The following is a 25618-nucleotide window of genomic DNA, read 5'->3' on the forward strand; positions in this document are numbered from 1 at the left end:
ATTTTTTTAAAAAACAGACATATGGGGCTTCCCTGGTGGCGCAGTGGTTGAGAGTCCGCCTGCCGAGGCAGGGGACGCGGGTTCGTGCCCTGGTCTGGGAAGATCCCACATGCCGCGGAGCGGCTGGGCCCGCGAGCCATGGCCGCTGAGCCTGCACGTCCAGAGCCTGTGCTCCACAACGGGAGAGGCCACAGCAGTGAGAGGCCCGCGTACCGCAAAAAAAAAAAAAAACAAAGAAGACCTATGTTTGAATTCGGCCTCATCCCTTACTCACTCTCAAGCACTAATATCTCAGTAAATCAAACCCATATTTACTGAGATGCTAGTACTTCTGTGGTAACTACTAGAATCCAAGCGATTAACAAGACAGAACAGACCTTTCCCTTACGGAGCAAGAATCCCATTTACTAGCTGTAGCACTTAACCTATTTGGGCTACAGTTTCCCCGTCTGTAAAATGGGAATAGCAATGCCCACCTCTCAGATTATTGTGAAAATTAAATGAGTTGGTGTGGGTGGAAGCATCTAGAATTATGCCTGTAGCATAATGAACATTCTATAAATATTTGGTGAATGTGAAGTGTGTGCAGTCATAGCTGACTTCACTAGCTGGATTTTTATTTATTTTATTTTATTTTATTTTGTTTATTTTTTTAATTTGGCCGAGCCGCACAGCTTGCGGGATTTTAGTTCCCCGACCAGGGATTGAACCCGTGCCCTCGGCAGTGAAAGCACGGAGTCCTAACCACTGGACCGCCAGGAAAGGCTCAGCTTGCATTTTTAGTGAAAAAAAAAAAAGAGAGAGAGAGAGAGAGAGAGCTAGAAGGTGGAGTGCTGGGGGCTGGGGATTGAGTCAGCGGCTTAGAAAATCTGAGGAGTACCAAGGAAAACGGCAGGGAACGGCACCGGGTAGAAGAGCTTCCAAAAAGGCCTGTGGGGGAGACCACAAATGTCCACTCAGGAAACAGAAACCCACAGAATTTATTTAATCAATGATAAAAAGCCACCGAGTCCAAATGGGCAAATTTCCAGGGAACGGAGGCACTAAGAAAAGAAGCAACTGGGTAAAAACATGCCCACGGGAGGGCCACACGTACAGGTCTGATACCCTCCTGGTCCCTGTTCGCAGACAAAACAACACGCAGGACAAATTCCCCAGAACCCAGTTTATCCACAAGATGTTCCAGGCTCTCGTCCGCACCTAAAGATCTTTACGGTATGCTGGTGCAGCCAGAGGGCTGCCTCTGGCTAATTTGCAGGCTGATAATTCCTAATTAATTTACTTTCTTATAATCCTTTTATAGAGACAATTTCCTTATAAAGAGATAAAGTCCTTGCACTATGAAGTCGGGGCAAACTTTGAAGGCTTGATAGCCTAGAAGCTATCACTGCCGAAGAAATCCAGGCTTCCCATCACCCCCACACTGGAACATTTTGGTGCCTAGTGGGGAGAGGAGAAAGCCAGGTGTGCACCAAACAGAAATCCCCGCGCCCACCCACAGGCTGACAGGCAGGGGCTCACCGGGTGGACGTCCAGGAACAAGGAATGCTCTTCTGGGTTAGGGTGGAGGCCAGACACTGCCTCTGCCAGGACTGGGTCAGCGTTGTAGAAGTGAGGATGGGAGAGAAATAAGGGTGCGTCTAGAAGGCAGAGGGGCAGAGAGGGGATGTCAGACAAAGACAGCATGTTGGCACATCCAGAGACCTGCCCCTGTCACACCCTGAGCTGGGCAAGGGGATGCGTAGGTGATGAAACACAGCCACTGCCTGCAGTGCACCCCCCTCATGATGATGACAAGATGCAAACAACAATAACTAGACAGAGAGAATTCGTTCAGTCTGCAAATATTTACCAAGCGCCCAAGAGGCACCAGGGACTGGAACCCACCCAGCAGGGGACAAGCTCGGTGCCACAGGAGTGGTAACATAGGAGCTGCTGCTTCTGCCAGGAGACATCAAAGGAAGGAGAAGAAGCCGGCTCAAAGATGCCAGACAGAGAAGGTGAGGGAATGGCGTTCCAGGTGGAAGGGATGGCAGAAGCCAACGCAGGGAGGTGGGAAAATGCGCGGTGCATGTGGAGCAGACAGCGCCTGGAGGGGAATGATGGCAGCTGAGGATAGAAAGACTTGGACTTGGGTGAGAGGAGGGGCATCTGGATCGCCAAGCCAAGCAGCCCGGACTGTCTTCTGCAGGCAACACGGCAATGATCAGAGATGCTCAGGTGTGCACACCTGCAGCCAGGTCTCCCTAACGTCCACGGGAGGGGTGAAGACACACCTGTTTTGCTCCTTCTCTCCCAGCAGCTGGTCTGTGGGAGGGACGCCAACGTGTGAGAACAGGGACTGACCTGGGTCCCTCTGAGTGGGAAATTCACACCCAGACACCCGAGGCTGAAGGTCTCCATCAGCTGACCAAGCGAGGCAAACACCAATGCATGCTCGTGTGCTCAGGACAACATACAACAGGCCCGATGGACAACAAGTCAACGGGGAAAAGAATAAGCCTCTCTCAAAACTGACGAGGATCAAGAACCGGCACATCAGAGACAGAACGCAGACTGGCGGTGACAGGGGCCGGGGCAGAGAGATGGGGAGTGAGTGTAAATGGGTACGGGGTCTCCTTTTGGGTTGATGAGAATGTTCTGGAACTAGATTGTGGTGGTGGCTGCACAACGTTTTGAATGTATTAAATGTCACTGAATTGTGCACTTTAAAATGGCTAATTGCGGGGCTGCCCTGGTGGCGCAGTGGTTGAGAGTCCGCCTGCCGATGCAGGGGACGCGGGTTCGTGCCCCGGTCCGGGAGGATCCCGCGTGCCGCGGAGCGGCTGGGCCCGTGAGCCATGGCCGCTGAGCCTGCGCGTCCGGAGCCTGTGCTCTGCAGCGGGAGAGGCCACGGCAGTGAGAGGCCCGCGTACCACAAAAAAAAAAAAGGCTAATTGCGGATTAGTGAACTTCACCTCGATACGAAAAAAAGAAAGAAAAAACAAACAAAACTCACAAGGTCTTCTTCCCTAAAACCAGCAGCCCATCTGCTGCCAGCCAGGTGACCCGCATTCCTGTTTCTGTGTGTCTGGCAACCTCAAATGTCTAGATTGTTTCTGCTTTTCTTAGCAAAGCCAAGCACTGGTTTAGAATAAAAGCTGAGATTTAACTGCTGTCTGACTTCAGTTTTCCCAGAGTCCTTTTACATTCATTGCCTTAATGCTTCTCAACATTAATTTATTCATCCTAGTACCTCTTTGATGTGTTGCCGTATTCAGCTACCCCCTGCCCTGTTACACAATGTGCTTCTCTGAAGCAACTGCTATTGCTCTACATAAACAGCTATATTTTCAAGGACGAGCTTGCTATCTGAGGCATAACTGGCAAACACTTGCCAGAATCAGAAAATAAATATAGGAATAAATACAATGCGGATGAATGAATGTTGCAGATTCTAACGAGAGACTGTTACCTACGTGAGACTTGGACCCTGAGACTTTCTCTTTCTCTGTCAAAAAGAAAGACAGACGAGTGTTAGACAGGTACTTTCTTCTGGAAGTGATCAGGACAGAGAGAGAATGGAAAGCAGAAGACCTCTCTCACCACGTAAGTCAATGTTATTTAAAGCTACGTCTTTGGACCTTTGAAGTCTTGGGCACCACCAGGGACAATGTTTCACAATTTGGAAAACCCTGTTTCCCATTCTCCCCTCTCACTGTGAAAGGAGATCAACAGAGCAAACACAAGGACCGCCCCCCTCCCTCGGTAAGGGAAGCAGTCACCGAGCCAGGCCCTTGAAGGCGGCGCATCTCAAACAAGCTCCATCCTGCCTCCAAGGCCAGGGTGGCAGGGTTGGGGGGAGACTGACATGGGCTGGACCGACTTGCCGTCACCTTCCCTTGCTTCAGCTTGCTTGGTTGTTTTTTTAATTAATTAATTTATTTTTTTTTTGGCTGTGTTGGGTCTTCGTTTCTGTGCGAGGGCTTTCTCTAGTTGCGGCGAGCGCGAGCCTCTCACTGTCGCGGCCTCTCTTGTTGCGGAGCACAGGCTCCAGACGCGCAGGCTCAGCGGCCATGGCTCACGGGCCTAGTTGCTCCGCGGCATGTGGGATCCTCCCAGACCAGGGCTCGAACCCGTGTCCCCTGCATCGGCAGGCAGATTCTCAACCACTGTGACACCAGGGAAGCCCAACTTGCTTGGTGTTTTAATAGCATGCATGCATGTACGTGTTTCTTTCTATTTTATTTCCAAACAGACTGAGAGACAACACCCAGGTAATAAATGGTAATTCATTTATAGCTTTATGGAGCATCTAAGCAGACCTAATGGCCCGGGATCACCACAGATTAAGGGCCTCCACTGAGCAAGCCTCAGGACCCTACACAGCACAGAGGTTGGAGGAGGAAGAGTTCTCTGGGTCCGAGAACTACTCAAGGCCCAGCAAGGGAAATGTGTGGGTATTTCTTATCTTCAGATAAAATGCCACAGAAATACAGACACAGGTGCACCCGAAGACACGTATGAGAGAATGTTCTTAACAGCGCTGGGGTAACTGTCCACAGCAGAACCTCGTCGGATGCCCATGAGGAGCAAAAGAGGTGAGGAAATGGAGGTGTGGTCCCACCGTGGAATACTGTATAGCAAGGAAGAGGGCACCCACGACCACGGGGACGGACCTCACCAATGCAAAAGTGGGCGAAAGAGGACATAAGTAGAGAAGAAGGAATATATGCTGTAGGATTCCGCTCACATAAACACCAAAGGCAAGCAAAGCTGTGCTGCCAGCAGTCAGGCCAGTGACGGCGGGGGGGAGGTCACTCCTGTCCTCTTTCCCCATCACTTGGTGGAATCTCAAAGTGCACGTGTCGGTTGGGCCTCTCCCTGTATATACGTCTATTTCAACGTAAAAGAAAACTTTTTATCTGCATAATACATACATAATACATACATAATACATACATAATACATACATAATACATACATAATTCCCTCGCACTCTGAAGTGCTTTAGGCATGCGTGCTAAGATGAGGCCGTGCGATGTTCACCCCTAGCCCTTGGCAGTGGGTGGCTATGTAGTTTCTGCCTGTCCAGCACCCACTCTTTCTCCTGGAACCTATACGCCGAGAAAGCCCCTCCCCTATTTTCAGCCGCCTGTCACGTGGGTGCTGGCCCCACCCACTGGAGCCAGGGGCTGAGCATGTGACACAGCCTGGCCCATCAGCATAGGCCACCCTTGGCCACTTACTGGTTCACAGCTGGTCGTGTGACGCAAGCCAGCCCAATCAGAGCAAACTCTAGAACTTTTGCTGGAGTGAAAAGGAGCCAGTTGTCCCCTTTCTGCAGGACCCAGAGCTGGGAGGAGGTGAGCCTGGAGGCTGGAGGGGAGAGCCTGCCTCGCAACAAAGCGGTCTGGAGGAAAACTGAGCTAGCACATGGCGAAAGGCGGCTTCGGACAACAGCTGAGCTCTGGAGCTATGCCTAATGCAAAGGTAAACCAAGAAGTACCCTTTTAGGCCTAATCAGGCTGGTGTAGCACCTGCCACTTACCACGGCAATCGTGTAGCACACAGCCCAGCAGGTGTCTGCACTGTCAGCCCACCTACACGGCAATCGTGTACCACACAGCCCACCAGGTGTCTGCACTGTCAGCCCACCTACAAGCAGAAGTTCCCGTAAACACCAGTGAAGAAAGAATGAAGCGAACAGGGAACAAGGGCAGGTGGGCCAGAAGAGGCCACGACAGAGGGGGGCACTTCCAGGCCCCAGCTCCAAACCCTTCACCCACGGAGCACCTCACTGCCTGAACTTGGGGAAACCATCCAACCTGATGGCGGTCCTTCCTCCCAACCCTGCAGCAAACTACCCCTCCCAAATTCCCAACTCCAGCTGGAAATGTGGTTCCAACCAAACAGGCCGCAGAAGGCGAGACCTCGGAAGATAAGGCGTGGCTTCTTGTCCTACCAGCTAGGGTGTCACACCCTAGCCTCGAGCCTCAATTCCCTCAGTGCAAGGTACACCCACACATCCATACGTTCCCATACTGTGTGAGCACCCACTACATACTGGGCCCAATTCTAGAAGCTAAGGACAGAGACCTGCATGGAGTATTTACAAACCAATACAGGAGACAGACAATAAGTGAAATAAAAGACACACTCAGTGATTTTGGGGACAATCAAGGGTGAAACGACAGGAGCAGCTGGGAGGCGGGGCAGGGGGGCAGCTTCAGGATGGAAATCAGAGAGCAGGCCTCCTGGAGGAGGTGGCATTTGAACAGACCAGAAGCGGGTAAGGGAATGATTCACCCAGATCTACAGCAGCCTGGGGAACAGCTGATGCAAAGGCCCTGAGGCAGGACCAAACGAGCTATATCCTAGAAACAGGGAGAAGGGGTGGGGCTGAAGAACATCAGTGGGGAAAGTACGGGAAGAAATGACATTAGAGAGACTGGCAGAGGCCAGATCCCGACAGCACTGGGGCCTCTGTAGGGATTTTGCTCTACATGCACGGGGCGCTAGTAGACATTTCAAGCAAAGGATTGGGTGGCAATCCGAGATTTTGAAAGGTCCCCTGGGCTGCTTGCTGGAACAGTGTCCAACAGAACTTTCTACGATGATGAAAATGTTCTCTTTTTTCACTGTACGTCCCACAGGGCAGTCACTAGGCACGTGTGGGTGGGAATCATTTGAAATGTGGCCGGTGCAAGGAACGCACTGCCTTTTTAATTTGATTTCATTCAAACCAATTTCAATTTATCTTTTTTTTTGGGGGGGGCGGGGGTGCCGCACTGTGCAGCCTGCAGGATCTTAGTTCCCCGACCAGGGATTGAACCTGTGCTCCCCGCGGTGGAAGCGCAGTCTTAACCACTGGCCCGCCAGGGCAGTCCCCGATTTCAATTTAAATAACCACACGAGGCCAGCGGTGACCGCACTGGACAGTCTGGGAAACGGATGGTACACGGGGCGGCTACAATGCAAGAGGAGGGCCAGCTAAAGGGCCCTGGACCACGAGGCGGCGGGGGAACGGAAGAAAGCAAGGATGCAGGCAGGGCGCACGGGGCTTGCTGGCGACCTGGATGAGGGTTGGGAGAGGGAATCGAGCTGACATCCGAGTGTGCAAATTGAGCATGTGAGGCGGGGCCGTCTCGGGGACTGGTACACAGCTGGAAAACACTGACGATGTCAGAGGACAGTGTGCTAGCGCCAGGGGCCGCATCCAAGCCCACAACTGCAGAACAAGAGTTCACGGAACCATCAGGCTGCCGCCAGCTTCCTTCCATCCCCAGGTGGGGTGGAAGGTCCTCCCCATGAAGCCTCCCTCTCAAGCCACCTATCATGACCTGGGAGGCAGAACGATGCCCTTCCCGAAGATGTCCGCACCCTCATCCCCGGGACCTGTGAATAAGTTAGGTTACACGACAAAGGGAATTAGGACGCAGGAGGAATGAAGGCTGCTAATCTGCTAAAAATAGAGAGCAGTGGCCTAGATTATCCAGGTGGGCCTGATATAGTCTCCAGGGCGCTTAAAACTGGACAAGGGAAGCAGAAGAGCTTCAGAAAAAGAGATGTGACCACAGGAGTGGGATCAAAGACTTGTGATGTTGCTGGTTTTGCAGACAGAGGAAGGGAAACCTGAGCAAGGGATTCTAGGGGCCTCTAGAAGCTGGGAAAGGCAAGAGAAACGCAGTGTCCCCGTCAACCTCCAGAAAGGAACGCAGCCCGCTGACACCTGGATCTTAGCCTGGAGAGGCCTGTGTCCGACCCCTGAACTACGGAGCTGCTTAAGATCATAAACTTGTGCTGTTCTAGGCCACCAGGTTTTTGGGAATTTATTACGACAGCAACCGATATACCCAAAGCGTGTTTTTTTTTTCTGGTTATCTTTCTGCTGCCCTATTTATCTCCAGCCTAATGGGATTATCAAGAGTATGGAGGCCACGGAGTAAACAGACAGATAAGCCCCTCATCACGGGCCACACCCTCCCACCCTCCCGTGGGGAATGACACATACTGAACCTGCAGGTGCTGACATTCTGAATTCCGGACTCCCGGCAGGGGCAGAAGCCCTCATTGGGCGGGTAGACGGACCCGTTGGCAAATAAGGTGTTGGGAGCCACGAAGCGAAAGGTGGGGATGCCTTCGAACACCCCCTGCTCCTTGTAGATGAGCTTCATGGACCTGCGGGGACAAACGATGGAGGATGACACCCCAGAATGAGGTGGCTGGAAGTGGGTGGCCCGAGTTGAGCCACGTCCCACGGGCACGGCCACCCCCCGGGTCCCAGCAGCCGCCGTCTCTCGCCCGGCGAATTGCAACGACCTCCCTTATGGGTCTCCCTGCCTCCCCCGCCTACGCCAATCCATTCTCCGCAAGCAGACGGAGCTTTAAAACAAGGTCAGACTATATCGCGACCCCACTTACAACTGCAATTGCTTCCAGTCTAATCTAGAATAAGATCTAATGTCCTCACCATGGCCCACAAGCTTGTAGAGGGTCCAGCCCCTGCCTACCTGTACTGCACCCCACAGGTGGTATTCCTCCCACATGCTCCATCCTGCCCCAGGGCCTTTGTATCTGCTACTCCTGGTGCCTGGAACGTTCCTCCCTCATCCCCACATCAGACCTCAGTTCTTCACTCAGGTCACGGTGCGGCTGTCAGCTCCGTAGGCAGCAGCAACGTGGCCGACACCCTATTCCCTCTTCTGCTCACCCTGCCGTATTTCTCAAAGGCACGTCTAACCTTGAACATGGGCTGTGGATCAGAACTGCTCCACCCGTGCTGTCCACGGGGGCCACTCAGCACACGTGGCCTTAGAGCCCTTGAAACAGGGCCTGTCCAAGTCAGGATGCAGCTCTACGTGTCAAATGCACTCCACATTTCTATGACTTGATACCCCCAAACAATGGAAAACAGCTCTTCAATATTTTACATCTGTTTACACATTGTGAAATGATACCATTTTGGATCTCCTGGGTCCAACAAAACATCATTAAAATTAATTTCACCTATTTCTCGCTACTCTTCTTTAATGCGGCCACTAGAAAGTTTTAAACTGCAGATGGGACTTGAATTATATTTTTATTGGAGAGTGCTGGCTTAGACAATAGTATCACGTCAATGCTAAATTTCCTCATTTTGGTGACATGATGGGGTTATGCAAGAAAATGTCATTTTTAGAAAACACCCACTGAAGTATTTAGGCGTCCAATGTACTCTCAAAGGGTCCAGGAAAAATATACAGAAGGAGAGAGAGAGAAAGAGAGAAGTGTGGGATGAGGATAAAGCAGAAGGGGCCAAAGAGAAACCACTGGGAAATCGGGGAAGGCGATGCGGAGAAAGTTGCACATTCTCGCAACTTTCCTCTAGGTTGAAATTCCTAATTTTAAGAAGTGAACACACGCACAGCAAAAGCGCCTCCGCTCTCTGACGCTCCCCTGGGGTGCGTGGGCCTGAGTCCCCCGCCAGGACATGACTCCCAGGGAACCATCTTGTCTCTGTGGGGACCCCAGTGTCTCGCACAGACAGGGCTCCATCAGGGTTTGCTGGGGAGGCAGGTGGGTCAGAGTTCACATCAGTGAGATCCCAAGCAAAGGGTTTTTCCAGAGTGGCCTGAACAGAGAAGCCGAGGACAGGACAGCACCCAGAGAAGAGCTCTAGGAGCCACTGTCTCTTCTCACCCCTCGGCCGGGGCCACCGCCATTGTTCAGCCCCAAGCTGACCGAGGCTGCTACTCTGGAGACTGGAGGGGCTGCAGGAGAGGCACCCAGATGTCACAGCACCCAATGGGGAATTAGGGCAGCCGAGCAAACAGCACAGGGGGCCCATCGCTTGCCTTATCGCACGGTCCCCGGCAGTCCTGCCCATTTCCTGCCCACCACGACCGAGCTCCAACAACCGCCAGCAGCCTCTCTCTGGGCCTTGCAAAATCACCAGCGATTGGCGTCTGCCCTTCATGGTGCAACCAAAGAGAATCCAAGATGGCGCCAAAGGCCGCTGGACACAGAGAGACGAGCGCTTTGCAAGTTCACACCACAAGCCGCTTGATTCTGCTCTGAGCGGCCACAAGGCAGATTTCCCAGGAGGCCCAGAATGTCCCACGTCAGGGCAATTACCGGCAGGCCTCGGGGCTGTAGAATTCCAGCGAGGATTCAGGAGTCATAAACGGCGCCCATATCTGCCCGGAAGTCCCATTAATCATGTTGCACTGATCGGAATGCCAGAAGTTGACCTGTGGGGACGCAAGGCCTCGTAAAGAAATGCTCTCGGGCATTTCCTACCTGACTTGGAGCTGTGACTTCACGGGCCGTGTGCCCTGGGGGATGTCACTACCCACTTGACAGAAGCCTGTCCCCTCGGAGAGACAGCCTGGTGCAAGGTGAGCAGGCTGTGTAGACAGCCAGAGACACTGTCGACTGCAGCTCCCCGCTCCCTAACCATGGATCCCTGAATGTGCAACTTTGCTGGGGACTCAGTTACTTCGTCTGTAAAATGGACCCATCACTCGCATCTCCAAGGAGCACGGTGAGCAGGGGACACTGACCTCCTCACCTCTCAGAGAGGAAGGACACTTCCTGAGAACAGATCAGGTTAGAAGGTAGCCCAGTAAGCAAAATATTTAAAATAATGATGGTGGCTACCAGATCTCAAAACAGTAGTTGCCTCTGGGGAGTGAGACCTGCACAGAAAGAAAACAGACTTCTCACATTCTACCCCTCTGTCCTAGGAGAAGGTTTTTAAGCATGTGTACATTTATATATATATATATATATATATATATTTTTTTTTTTTTTTTTTTTCTTCCTTTGGGCCGCCTGTGGGATCTTAGTTCCCCGACCAGGGATCGAACCCAGGCCCCCTGCAGTGGAAGCACAGAGTCCTAACCAACGTCCCTCCAGGGAAGTCCCTGTACATTTTTATATTGAAAAAGCAAGCCAAAGAGAATTTCAGTAGCGCCCATTCGGAACGGTTACTAATGGTTGCAAATGGTAACCCTGCCGCTCTAGGCACTGATGGGGAATAACCTGTTCCCCCCGCTCAGGTCTTTGCCACCATCACCCAGATAAGCGTTTGGAAGGTGTGAGCACCACCACCGCACAATCATTCTCGTGCATGATAACAAAAGGCCACCAGGTAAAAAAAGCAAGTTGCAAAACTATGCACATAGGATGATTTCACCCTGCTCCAAGGAGAAAAAAAAAACAAAACACACGTGCAAATCGCTACAAATAGACAGGAAGAATATACCCAACGCTGATAACTCTGGGTTTCCTCTGTGACTCAGGTGGGAGTGGGGCTGGATGTGTGACATCATACAAAGTGCACTTTATATCTATTATTTTATTTTTTCATGCGAATGTCTTCCTGCGTTTCTAGCGTCATTTTTTTTTTACTCAATAATCTTTTACTGCAATGGATGGTTATATCATCAGTGTAATATCTGAAGCATTCTCGTAAGTGAGGCATCAAAGAAACAGTTCTGTTCCCGGCATACACGTAAATAATCAGTGTCTATGCCCCCCACACACACCTGGAACAAAGAGCTAGATTTGGGGGATTTTTTGTTTGTTTGGTTTGGTTTTTAGCCGCATCTTGCGGCATGTGGAACTTCCCCGACCAGGGATTGAACCCGTGCCCCCTGCAGTGGAAGCCCGGAGTCTTAACCACTGGACCGCCAGGGAAGTCCTAGTTGAGCCTTAAACATAGGTAAAATCCCCAACTCTGAGAGCATCTTCCCTGCGGATGCAACCCCCTCCTGTTTTTGTTTTGTTTTGTTTTGTTAATTGGAGCACAGTTGATTAACAATGTTGTGTTAGTTTCAGGTGTACAGCAAAGTGATTCAGTTATACATATACGTGTACGTATTCTTTTTCAAACTCTTTTCCCATTTAGGTTATTACAGAATATTGAGCAGCGTTTCCTGTGCTATACAGTAGGTCTTTGTTGGTTATCTGTTTTATATATAGCAGTGTGTACATGTCAATCCCAAACCCCTGTTTTAAGAGGAAGAAGGTGCACTGGGTGGCCTGCCCTGGCAGCCCCTGCCATCCCTGCCCGGCCCCTGTACGGGACGGCCAGCGCCTCTTGCCCTCACCTTGCTGACCCCGTTCCACTTGTCCACGAGATGGATCCTGCTGAAGTTTTTGACCCCCGTGAACACGGTGAAGAGCCCGGAATCAGAGTTGTTGAGCTGCAGACAACGGCAGAGAATGACACCTTTAAGCCCCAGGATGGAGGCAAAGGACCCGGGGACCAGTAGTCAAGCCAGCCCGCTTAGTTACAGGCGGCTCCCTCTTCACCCAGAGGACAGGGGCCTCGTTATCTTGTTCACCGCTGCATCCCCAGCAACTGGGGGTCAAGAGGAGGAAGACTTGGGGGCTTTCTAGGAGGGACACTCCCCTGATGACAGCATCCGTCCTAGAAAGAGTCCCACCTTCCCTCCCAGACTCTAGGAGAGTCTGGTTCTCCTCCTAGGTGAATAGTAAGGTCACCCCATTACTCCCCCAAAATTAAAATAAAGCATGGCCACGTGACCTCTTTGATCAGTGAAAACGATCAATGAGGAGAGAAGTGGTTTGTCACCTCAGGTGGGAGCTTTGAGAGCCAGTGCATGCAATTTCACCGTGCTTTCTGTCGCTGCTACGGAAACCAGGGAAGTGTGTCCAGCTGGGGCCTCCCTCAGCCTGGGTCCCTGAGTGACCACAAAGAGCAGAGGCCCACTGGCCACCCGCACTGGACATGGCATATAAGCAAGAGATAAACTTTTGTTGTTTTAAGCCACTGAGATCTGGGGGCTGCTAAACCCGGCATATCCTGAAGCACACAGGCACACAGCACCTGACGTTTATCAAGTGCTTTCTAGGCAGGAAGCGCAGGCTTTGGCACTCTGAGGGTATTTCTTAGAAAAAGATTTCTAATTCAGAGCGAAAACATGCAAAGCGTACAACGAAATGAGTGACTGCTGGGTCGAATCTAGAAAGCACCCTTCCGAGGACGCCATACAATGTAAGGTGTAGCACCCATTAGGAACTCAATAGGGGTTGTTGAGTGGCCGAATAGCTACATCGATTACTGACTGGTTAAGCCAGCAGGGCCCAAGTTCAAAGCCTGCTCTGGCTTCCTAATATCTGCGTATTCTGTCATCCGTCCATTTAGAGCTTCATGAACCCAAACTTTAGCCAATATAAGGGGACAGTAACAGGAGCCTCTACAAAGAGGTACTGAGAATATTAAAAGAGCTAATGTGTAAAAACTGCTGAGCACAGTGTCTGAGAGATAATAAGAACTCAAAATGCTTTATTATTATTATTATTGTTGTTGTTGTTATTATTAATAAATGCTCACCCAAAAGGATACTAACACAATAGTTATAATAGACAAAGTGTGTCAGAGACTGCTAGTCACTACCCGAAGTCCATTCTCCCCTTTCTCCTTCCTAACAAAACCCGAACCTTACTCAGGGCATCAACACACTAGCTAAAAGGTAACATTTTCCAGATTGCCTTGCAGCTAAGTGTGGCCACATGACTAAGTTCTGGGCAATGGAAAGCAAGTGGAAATTGGTTTTCTCCCTCCTAAAGAGGGAAACAGCTGGGACATGCTGTTTTGTCCTCAACTCCCCTGACTGCCCCTAAAACTCCCACCACTTCATACTTCCTGCTGTTGCCTAGAATGTGGATGTGATAGCTGGTGCTCTAGCAGCCATCTTGGACCATGTGGTAATCTTGAGTATGGAAACCACACCCTCAGGAGGGCAGAGCAGAGGAGTAGAAGAATTCTAGATCCCTGAAGAGTGTGAAACCACCACAGGAACACTGAACAGTCACTGCTGGACTGTTATTTTGGGATTTCCACTATACATACTCAAAAATAAGTTTTAACATGCTACTCAGTTGGTAATAACTTTCATTTGTTTACAAGTTTACAGTTTGCTTTGACAAGAATCATGTCACTTACCTTAAACTTGCCAACTTACCCACACACCCAGAACCTGTCATCCTAGTCAAAAATGTACTGAGCAGCTATCACGTGCCCAGAACAGAATCACGATTCCTCCCTCCCACTGCCCCCAACACCAGATCAGCGGAGCCCCAAAAGGAGGTTGAAGCTGGAGCAACTCAGAGGGCTGCTTACAATTTGTGGTTGAGGGAGCCAAGGTCAGGGATCTGCCTCTACATCAGATCATGATTCAGGATCCCAATCACTGACCCTACCAGGTCAGCAGGGGTCAAGGTTAAGAAAAAGCAGGCAACTCAGAGCAATGCTATAGTTGACATTTGTGACCCGCCTCCCTCCCCAGCAGCCACGCCCCTTTCTTTCAGCAACAGTCACATCATTTGCGCCTGGATCAAGCTGCATCTGAAACCACCCCTAGAGTTTTCAATTATATAAGCCAATGAATTCTCTATTTTGCTTAAGCCGGTTTGAGTTAGAGTTTTCTGTAATTTACAACCCACAGCTCCTGGGCCCCCAACCAGCTCCAAAAGCGAGCTGGTAACCGGTTCCCAGGCTGTGTCAGTGGAGGACAAGACAGAGGCCCTGAACGTCTCACTGGGCCACACTTACCTCAGCGAATAACCCGAACTTGCCCTTGAAGGGGAACATGTTTGGGAAGTACTTATTGACGAGGTGGATGAGGGGATCCTCGTAGCCCCACATGATCTCGCTGACAGTGCGGTTCATGAAGGCACGTTCGCCAAGGGTGCTGAACGCCAAGGTCATGATCAGCTTCAGGCTCATGGGCCCATTCTCCATCATCATTGCTGCACTCTGCAGAGCCAGGGGACACCACGGGTTAGACGCCAGACACAGCTGGTCTGTCCTCCCTGAACTTCAAGCCAGGCTTCCAGGCACAGCCCATCTAGAGAAACGTTCAGGCCTAGAAGGGTCCCTGCAGTGGACACGCGGGGCGTCTGGGTCATCCGGAACCATTCCCTGATCCTTCAGGAATAGGACCACCTGTGCTCTTGAGTTCAGGCCGAGTTAACTCCACCCCTAGCCCCACAGGCAGGCATGTGGCTTAGGCCTGGCCAATCAGAAACGTTCCTCTCGGGACTTCCCTGGTGGTCCAGTGGTTAAGAATCCGCCTTCCAGAGCAGGGGACGTGGGTTTGATCCCTGGTTTGGGGAACTGAGATCCCACATGCCGCGGGGCAGCTAAGCCTGTGCGCTCTGGAGCCCACACACCACAACTAGAGAGAAGCCCGCGCGCTGCAACGAAAGATCCCACGTGCCGCAACCAGGACCCAATGCAGCCAAATAAATAAATATTTTTAAAAAAAACAGTAAGAAAGAAACGTTCCTCTCTATGTGTACGTAGCCCAATCACAGCCAACAAGCCCCAAGGAGCCAGTCGGCTGGGACTGTGGGGTAGAGAGGGGAAGTGCCTGTGGCTGTCCTTGAACGGGGGGTGTGCAAGGCCGTAGCCACCCTGAGGGGCAGGTCGGCCAGTGCATGGAACCATCACAGACCCGGGCAACCTTGTTTGCACTCTGCATCAAGCCACATCTGAAACCAGACCGACTCCTGCCCTTTCAGTAACAAGAGCCCACATATGCCCTTTTTGCTTATGCCAATTCAGAGCACCTGTTACTATAACCTTGTAACCAAAAGAATCTTCATGGAGACTCGACTCTACTTCCTTGGCATCGCCTCCCAAACTCCAAGACCCCAAGCACCTGTTCTACCCAACATCTGGGTGCTTAGAATTTAGGTGAATTTATTTTCTAATCTTTGCTTTCCTCTGGAGATACTGTCTTGGCACTTGGTTTATGTTTTAAAGGCACCTCATCCAAAAGCTAATCTCCACCTGTAGAAAAGGGAACAGAGCCAGCATTTCCTAAAACATAGAGGTCTGACTCCATGGGAACTCACAAGGGTCTCCTTTACGTTATGATTTTTTAAAGGTAATAAATAGATGGTTTTTAAAAATCATAAAAGGATACAAAGCAAAAGTCCCTCTCCGACCCCTGACCCCCCTCTTCCTATTCTTCTCCCCCAAGGCAACCCACTGCTCTGGGCTCTTGAGTATTCCTGCAGAGAGAATCTACACCAGCAGTCAGCAAACTACGGCCCGTGGGCCAAAGCCAGCCCACGGCCTGCGTTTGTACAGTCCGGGAGCTAAGAATGTTATTTTATATTTGCAAATGGTTGAAAGGAAAACAAAAGAAGACTACTCTGAAAAACATGAAAATTATATGAAACTCACATTTCCGTATCCATGAAACAGTTCCATTGGAATATAGCCACACCCACTCATTTATGTTTTTGTCTTGGGCTGCTTTTGTGTTATACTGGCAGAGTTGAACAGCTGCAACAGAGAACATCTAGGCGTCCAAGCCTCAAATATCTATCTGGCCTTTTACAGAAGCAGCTCACCCTGGTCTAGGCACGTAAAGGCGCTTGCGTGGAAGTGGGTACGTGCGTGCAAGTATTTCTCCTTTAGAAATATTTGAAGTAGGGGCCTCACACATGTGTTCTGCACCTTGCTTTTCCCCAGTTAGATATGACTAAGAGACTGTTCCATGACACCCCCTGCAGCCCTGCCTCCTTTTGCTGGCTTTATACTAGTCTACTGCCCGCCCACAGTAGATTATCACAACATAACTCCACATAACACACGTTTAGGTTGTTTCTAGATGTTTGCTCTGAAAACGTTGCTGAAATAAATATCCTTGAGAACAAACATCTTTGCCCACATGTGTTATTCTGTCAAGAGGACAAATTCCTACCTATGAAATTTCTGAGGTCAAAGGCACATGCAATTTATATTGAAAATCACTACCTTCCAACAGCTCATACCAGTTCCGTGCCTAACGACGGTATCTGTTTCCACACACGCTCCTAAGCCCTGGGCGTTATCACACAGTCTTTGCCAACCGGCTCGGTGGGAGAAAATGACTTCACTGCCAAAACATGTGTATCTCTGAGGGGGGCAGCTGCAAGGCTTTGGGCTGCATTTTCTGAGCTTCTGTTCTGTCCACCCAACGGACTTACCAGGTGCCTTTACGTCTGATCCTGAGCCCAGCCCTGGGCCAGGCCCAGAGCAAATGCATGATGACCTTCAACTGGGTGGACAGAGGACTGAATGGAAGTCTGCGTGCCACAGAGGGCAGACTCATAGCCCAAACTTCGTAGGTTCAAAACCCTAATCTGCTACTCACTAGCTGAGCGACCTTAGGTAAGTCACCTAACCTCTCTGTTCTTCAGTTCTCCTCCTCTACAAATGGAGAAAGTAATGGTACCTAACGACCATGCGATCGCTGACAAGTAAACAAGGTAACATGTGTACAGCCTTAAGTACAAGTTCTAACACGCAGTGTTAGCAAGATGCTCGTCCAGCAGGCCTGAGACTGCTCTCTCTAGAAAGGCCTCCTGGCCAGGCCGGCCTTTGGCTGGTGTCTGAGATCCTGGCTTTAGGAGGGCTCTCACCATCCCGTAACTAAGAGGAGCTCACTGCGCCTGGACTGTACCAACGTGGTTTACGCGGACCACCTGCTTTCCTGGACCTACGTGACCAGCCCCCAATAAACACCCTGGACGCTGAGTCTCTAGTGGGCGTTCCTGGTGGAGGACACCCACCTGTATTGTCACAAGTCACCGCTGAAGGAACGAAGCGTGCGCTGTGTGACTCCCCTGGGGCAGGGCTCTGGACGCCTGTGTCTGGTCTCCACCCCACGTGCCCCTTCCCTCTGCGGATTCTGTTCTGTCTCCTTCCACTCTACCAAACCAGCCAAGAGCAGGACCACATCTGCCGGGTCCCGTGAGCCCTCCTAGTGAGTCAGCGAACCTGGGGGTGGCCTTGGGGACCCTGACACTCATGGCAGGCAGTAAATCCAGCTACTACAATGACTCTCACCTGCAGAGAACAGACACCCTGCCCTTAACCTCCCCCTAAACACCACAGACGACGACACGGACCCCCATTCAGCGCCCCCCCGCCAGTACCTCATTTTGGAGATTTTAGATTTGCAGAATTGAAAAGAGGAAGACCGTGACTTTGGCCAATATCCCCAAACCAGAGCCCAGGACGCACCCAGGAAGCCCACTGGGCTTAATGTCACCACAGGGGCCACAGGCTGTGCCTCAAGGGACTGACCGGTGCAGGGGGCAGACAGAGAGACAGAAGGGGCGCCTCACCAAGACCAGGATGTTGGGCATGACGATACTGTCGCTCTCTAGGCCGCGGGACTTGTCAGGCTGGAACTGGAAGCTGCGGTACTCGAGGAAGGACACCGTGTCATTGTCATTGAAGGTGATGTTGCTCTTGTGTCTGAACTCCCTGTGGGCGAGGAAGCCGGTAGGTCAGCTGCCTGGGAGCCAGAGGCCCTCGGATGTCTGCACCAGGCTTGGCCGCCTCCCCTCCATCTGTCCTCCCGCCACCTGCCCACTGCAGGACACGGCACCAAAGCCTCTGTAACCAAATCCCAACACGCCCCCTCCCCCTGGCCAAGCCGCCGCTGTCCCTCATCAGTCTCTTCCCGGGCTTCCCTGCTCCTCCGGGGTAGGCAGGGAGGATGGTGGTGAGGAATATGCACTCTGAAGACAGAGGGTGGGGTCTTGAATCCCGTCTCCATCATTTACTACCCCAGCCTCAGTTTTCCCACCTATAAAATGGGAGTAATGGCACTTCCCTGCCGGTCCAGTGGTTAAGACTCCGCACTTCCGTTGCAGGGGACACGGGTTCAATCCCCAGTCGGGAACTAAGACCCCACATGCCGCAGGGCGAGGCCAAAAATAAAATAAAATAAAATGGGAGTAATAACAAAACCTACTTCATTAGGCCCCTACTTGTGAGGATTAAGTGAGTTAATGGTTGTCAGATGCATTGAAAACATTACAAATCAGCGGCAAGTTTCATTGCTGCTCTGCTGTCATTATTCTCCCTTGTTCTGCAAACTGTTCTCCACAGAGCATCCAGAAGAATCTTTGGAAAGGGGAAATCAGATCACGTCATCCTCTCGCCCACACCCTCCTTTGCACACAGGATAAAAAACCAAGCTCCTACTGTGGCCTCCGGGGTCCTCACCATCTGACACCATCCCGTTCTCGGGCTTCCTCTCTCCCACTACCCCCCTCACTCCTAACACGCGAGCATTTACGCTGCTTGGTTTTACCTTACTTGTCCACTTGTTTATTCCCTCCCCGCTCCCCATCGAAATGTCAGCTCTGTGAGGCAGGAGCTTTTGTCTGCCTTCAACAGTGAACGGGGGAACTTCCCTGGGGGTCCAGCGGCTAAGACTCTGCTCCCCCAATGCAGGGGGATTCCCTGGTCCAGGTTCGATCCCTGGTCCGGGAACTAGATCCCAAATGCATGCCACAACTAGGAGTTTGCATGCCGCAACTAAGGAGCCCGCCTGCCGCAGCTAAGACCTAGTGCAGCCAAATAAATAAATAAATATTTAATAAAACAAAACAAGAACAGTGACCTGGCACAGTGCTTGGCACACAGAGGCACTCAATAAACGTTTACGGAATGAAGGAATCAGTAGGAACTTTGGCAAACCAGACTCAGCTCTGACACAGAAGCCTTTCATGGGTGAGCTAAGCCAGGGTCACAGTTTCCTGAGCGCACAACAGGCAGAACAAGAAATCGGGCCTCGTATTCCGACAGGCCTCCCTGCCTCTCGGAAAACTGCTCGGGCCAATCCAACGAGCCCAGTAGCCACCGGAGATCTGCGCCGTCTCAAAGAAAACAATCAAACGAAGAGGCTGTGGCAGCAGTGGTCAGAATGGAACGGAGCAGGACCCTAACAAATCCTTTCCATGTGCCCCATTTTGTGTTTGTAGGAAATAGGCTTCATTCAGCTTCCTTGACCTCCCCTGAGTTCCAAAGGGTAGATTCAAACAGTTGCTAATCAGGGGAGGGAGGGGATACAGAAACAAAGGAGGACCAGTCAGGAGACAATAGTGCCACCTTGGGGCAGGGTCCTGGTTCCCCCTCAAAGGATACACAGAACAATATCTTGGAGTTGTGCCGTAGGAACTAAGGCCCCCACCCAGGTGGAGGATGGTAACTTCAGGCCGAGCTCAAGATTCCTGGGACACCACCCAGTTACCTCACCACCAACCAATCAGAAGAAAGTTTTGCACACAGTGGGAGGTGATGAAGGCTCTGACCCGCTCCCCAAATGATTTCCCTTTAAAAACTTCCATGGTCAAGCAGAATCTTTGGAACTGGTTTTTGGACATGAGTCCGCCTTCTCCCCAGGTTGCCGGCCTCCTGAGTAAAGCAACCTTTCCTTTCCAACCAACACTTGCCTTTTTTTTTTTTACTTTTTGGCCTCACGGCACATAGGATCTTAACACCCCAACCAGGGGAACTGTGCCCCCTTCAGTGGAAGCTCGGAGTCTTAGTCACTGGACCGCCAGGGAAGTCCCAACACTTGCCTTCTGAGCAGCGAGCAGCTGAACTCAGGTAACAATAGTATGTTAACAGCTAATGTTTATTGAACACTTACTACATGCCAGGCACTGTGCTGGGCTTTCCGCTAAGCATCTTATCCAATCCTCATAACCACCCACAGTGCGTACTGTCATCCCCATTTTACAGAGCGGGAAACTGAGGCACAGGGAAGGAAAGGCCTGTGACCACGGTCAGAGAGCTGCTGAGTGGCAAAGCCAGGCGGTCGCTCTCCAAGTCTCAAGCGCTAGAGCACCAGATTGGGAGAAGCAGATTGACCCTGAACACTACTGCGGGGGCCTGTTTTCTCATCTGTAAAATGGGGTGATGACCTGAGTCCCAGCCCAGCCCCCTCCATCCTCACCTGTACACGTAGGGTCCGCGCTCCCGCACCTGCGGCTTCTGGCCTTGGAGGATCTCATTGGGGTTGACGACATCGAAAAAGTAGACAGAGAGGTAGAAGGGGACGGGGATCTCCTTCCACATGTTGAAGGACAGGCTGCTGGGGTCAATGCGCACATTCTGTGGGGGATGAGAAAAACAGGTCCGTGAGGAGGAGGGCCAGGGCCCCCGCCCACCTACCCACCCGGCTCCCAAACAGCTGCCTGGTGCCAGCCTGTGCTGCAGACTCCACAGGCACATCCGGGAAGGGGCTCCCTGGAGGGGGGTGCTCTGGGGGCAGGAGGAGGTGGGAACGCTGCTCTGGAGTTGACATAATTAATGTTAATAGGTAATATTATTTTTATGTGGTATTTTTTTTTATAAATTTATTTTGTTTTTTATTTATTTTATTTTTGGCTGCGTTGGGTCTTTGTTGCTGCGCGCGGGCTTTCTCTAGTTGCGGCGAGCGGGGGCTACTCTTCGTTGCGGTGCGCGGGCTTCTCATTGCGGTGGCTTCTCTTGTTGCAGAGCACAGGTTCTAGGCACGTGAGCTTCAGTAGTTGTGGCACACGGGCTTAGTTGCTCCGCAGCATGTGGGATCTTCCTGGACCAGAGATCAAACCCGTACCCCCTGCATTGGCAGGCGGATTCTTAACCACTGCGCCACCAGGGAAGCCCTTATGTGTTATTTTTAAAATGTGTTTTCATAACGGCAGCCTGATTGGGGGACCAGGAGGTGGCCGCTGCTTGACCACAGCACTTGGCACCCAGCGGAAAGTGGGCTCTGTGTGCCAAATGCGTCATTCATTCATTCACTCATTCATTCAACACACATTTTTTTAAAACTTTAGTATAATTGATTTACAATGTTCCAGGTGTACAGCAAAATATTCAATTTTACATATATATATTCTTTTTCAGATTCTTTACTATTATAGGTTATTATAATATATTGAATATAGTTCCTCGTGCTATACAGTAGGTCCTTCTTGTTTACCTACTTTATATATAGTAGTGTGTATCTGTTAATCCCAAATTCCTAATTTAGCCCTCCCCATCCCACTTCCCCCTTTGGTGATCATAAGTTTGTTTTCTATGTCTGTCAACACACATTTATTGAGCACCTACTACAAGTCGGGCCCTCTTCTAAGAGCTGGGGATAGGAGAGCGAACAAGACAGACCCAGATCTCCAACGTCGTGGGGCTCTTATTCCAGTAAGGGAAAGGTCTTCAATAATTACGGTAAAGTGCACGCTAGGTGACAGGGCATAGTGAGAACACAGCAGGGACAGGGAAGAAGGCTGAAATTTTAAACAGAGGAGTAAGGCAGGTGAAATGTAAGGAAAAACGAAAGACCAAAACTAAACCAAAATTAAAAACTAAGGGCACTGAGGGGAACACGTGTATTTGGTGGTGGTGGGTAAGTCTATGAAGAAGCCACAGTCCGTGCAAAGGCCCTGAGGCAGGGAGGAGCTGAGACAGAGCATTCAGGAACAGCAAGGAGGCCAGCATGGCCAGAGCAGGGTCTATGAGGGGAAGAGCAGAAGGAGATGAGAACAGAAGCAGTTTTCCACGAAAAGCCAGCAAGGCAGAAATTTATATAAACTATAAATCTCCAGATTTATAAAGCTTGGCCAGAACTTGATTTCCTTAAACGGCGGAAGATAACAGGTCTGAAGCTCACTCGGAGAGTCTGTCAGATACACTGGCCTCTAATCCCTGCTTCGCTCTTCAGCTCTGAGCTCCCTGCCCCAGTGACACAGGAGGTCCCCCCAGTGCCACCCAACCCTGCCCCCGCCCAGCCTGACCCAGCCCATCAGATAGATGCTCAATGTTGCAAAGCCCTAGATGTCTGGGCAGCTTGCGTCACCCTCACCCTTTCTTTGAACGTGATCTTCCAGGACAAGGACAGCCACCCCCACTGTCCCCAAACAGACTGTCCCAGAACCAATGGGCAGCAGCCCCAGAGAAGGCAGAAGGCTGGAGCTGGAGATCAGGCTCAGCCCCATGTACCCAACCGGCAGGCTCTGGGAAGGAGCAGATTTGGAGGGAGTCTGACCCGAGGGCCCTCCCGGCAAGTTAGTCGGCCCTGAACCTCAGTTTTGCCATCTGTACAATGGGGCCAGTGACTCTATAGCCTCAGCTGTGCCTCATTTGACCTACGTGGCACTTAAATGAAGAAAAGTTGAACTCATTGCCAAGAACAAAAAACTGGGAGATTTAACATAAAACCTGGACTTCAGGGTTCTCTTGAAAATATCAGGAGATCAGAGACTTGCCTTCAGGTGTAACAATCCTTTATTGATAAACACGTCTTCCTACCAGCTACAGGAGTCACAAGGATCATTTTTATAACCCGAGCATCCAGTACCTGCAAATAAAGGTGACTAGTAAACATGGTTCGTACAAAGCAACAAAAACGGGTATTTCCCTGCTGGAGAGGGTATGGAGAAAAGAGAACCCTCCTACACTGTTGGTGGGAATGTAAATTGGTGCAGCCACTATGGAGAACAGTAGGGAGGTTCCTCAAAAAACTAAAAATAGAACTACCATATGACCCAGCAATCCCACCCTTGAGCCTGTATCCGGAGAAAACTCTAATTCGAAAAGATACATGCACCTCAGTGTTCACTGCAGCACTATTTACAATAGCCAGGTCATGGAAGCAACCTAAATGCCCATTGGCAGACAAATGGATGAAGAAGATGTGGTACACATAGACAGTGGAATATTACTCAGCCATAAAAAAGAATGAAATCATGCCATTTGCAGCAACATGGATGGACCTAGAGATGATCATACTAAGTGAAGTAAGTCAGACAAAGACAAATATCATACGTATCACTTGTATGTGGAGCCTAAAAAAAAAGATACAAATGAACTTATTTACAAAACAGAAACAGACTCACAGACACAGAAAACAAATTTACGGTTACCAAAGGGAAATTAGGAGGTTGGGATTAACATATAGACACTACTATATATAAATCACTTAGTTGTACACCTGAAACTAACACAACAGTGTAAGTCAACTATACTCCAATATAAAACTAAAAAAAAAAAAACACGAGCATTTCTCGAGCGGGCCTGTGTGTCAGGTGCTTGCTCTAGACTCTTCACTGCACTGTCACTTCCCTGACTAGCACCACGATCCTTCGAGGCAGCCACTATTATTAATATTATTATCATTATTATTACTATTATTATTATTGGTCTCCTTTGTCAGTTTTAATGAAGACGTAAGTGAGGGAGTTTGGTGCAGGGTGCAGGAGGGTCCACTGTGACAGGTGACAGCTGACCTCTTCAGTGCGAGGGAAAAGGCCACAAGACCCTGGTGGGGGCCGGCCCTGAGCGCGCCTCTCCCAAGTTTAATGCAGGGAGGGGGAAGCCCGCATCCGGGCCTCCCAGCCCCCAGCTCTGGAGCTGCAGAGCCCAGTGAGGGCACATCCCGGGGCGGCCAGGAGAGGGGAGGAGGGACGGAGTGGCAGCCCCGTGCACAGCTGTAGGGAGGGCCTGTCCCCAGCTCAGTCCTGACACATACAACCGAGAGGGCAATTCGGGTGAGCACGGAGGAGGGGGAGGACATGGTGAACGGAAGGGGTCACCCCCCCTAAAACAAAGGCAGCAGTTGCAACTTCCCTCTGGGCCCCTGAGGTCCCCGGGGCTTGGGTTTTTCCAGCTCCTCCTATGTTTTGTGAGCTGCCAGAAATCCAGATGCTTCTATGGCATCTCCCAATTGTTTCAATGGCAGCAACTTATTTTTCAAAATCAAACACACCTGGGGGTTTTCCTGGTGGCGCAGTGGTTGAGAGTCCGCCTGCCAATGCAGGGGACACGGGTTCGAGCCCTGGTCTGGGAAGATCCCACATGCCGCGGAGCAACTAAGCCTGTGAGGCACAACTACTGAGCCTGCGTGTCTGGAGCCTGTGCTCCTCAACAAGAGAGGCCGGGATAATGAGAGGCCCGCGCACCGCGATGAAGAGTGGCCCCCACTCCCCGCAACTAGAGAAAACCCTTGCACAGGAACGAAGACCCAACACAGCCAAAAAATTAAAATAAATTAAAAATTTTTTTAAAATGTGCAGTTCCATCACATTTAAAAAAAAACACACCCGGGAGGCAGGTCACACATCTTAAGGCCACGGCTGGACCGCCGGGATGCCCCTCTGCCACGCCTGCCGGAGCACCTCACCTGCACCATCTCCCAGAGGGGGGGACCTCTCCGTGTTACGGCGGGGGCGGGACTGGGGCCCGCGAGGCTGGGTAGCTCTCCCCCTCCCCACTGGCCCACAACAGGTCCCACCCTAGAGGCCACTTCCCCACCCCCACCCCCCACCCCCACCAGCCAAAGGCTTGGAGAGTGGAATTCAAACGTCAGCCTGGAGTCTGCTCGTGGGGTTGCAGGTGGGGGGGCGGGGTTGTTAGTCATGCAGGACGGAAATCTTTAACCCAAAGCAACAAAGACAGGCCCACAGGGAGGAGCGACAGAGGGGCAGTGCCATCACGCCCTCTCTCCATCCCCCATCCACAGAACAGATACACCCGGGGCTAGTAGGTAGGGGGCCCGCCTGTCCTGGCTTCAGTCAGCGCACTCGGCCAGAAGAAAAGCGACATCGATCCAGTTTCCTTCTTTTGACGTGTTTGGGATAAAATGTAACAGGGAAGAGCCAAATCTGACTCCATGTTGGACCTGTTTCTTTCACTTTAACCTTTGCTTGCCGCTGCTTTTGTTCACTAAAAGGACTGTCTATACTGAACCGCCTGCCTCGGGGAACCCTGTCCCTCTGCCTAAATGTTAAACCAAATGCCTTTGTTCAGGGAAGCATCCGGACCCTGTCCACCTGTGCACGGCTGCAA

The 25618-nt window shown here is 51.1% G+C and overlaps 1 protein-coding gene across 3 annotated transcripts in view; it reads right to left on the reverse strand.

Annotated features, from left to right (window-relative positions):
* The window catches only part of SCARB1 (scavenger receptor class B member 1), a 79375-nt gene that overhangs the window by 16123 nt on the left and 37634 nt on the right, over window positions 1-25618 (reverse strand). For all 3 annotated transcript variants that reach the window (XM_060170206.1, XM_060170204.1, XM_060170205.1), the window contains exons 2-8: window positions 20745-20902; window positions 18118-18259; window positions 14546-14749; window positions 12075-12170; window positions 10096-10211; window positions 7994-8160; window positions 1522-1640 (exon numbers count right to left, since the gene is read on the reverse strand). In XM_060170206.1, the coding sequence (XP_060026189.1) occupies window positions 1522-1640; window positions 7994-8160; window positions 10096-10211; window positions 12075-12170; window positions 14546-14749; window positions 18118-18259; window positions 20745-20902 (1002 nt within the window). The remainder of the gene's footprint in view (window positions 1-1521; window positions 1641-7993; window positions 8161-10095; window positions 10212-12074; window positions 12171-14545; window positions 14750-18117; window positions 18260-20744; window positions 20903-25618) is intronic.

The sequence above is a fragment of the Lagenorhynchus albirostris genome, chromosome 14, assembly GCF_949774975.1.
Source record: "Lagenorhynchus albirostris chromosome 14, mLagAlb1.1, whole genome shotgun sequence".
Lineage (NCBI taxonomy): Eukaryota > Metazoa > Chordata > Mammalia > Artiodactyla > Delphinidae > Lagenorhynchus > Lagenorhynchus albirostris.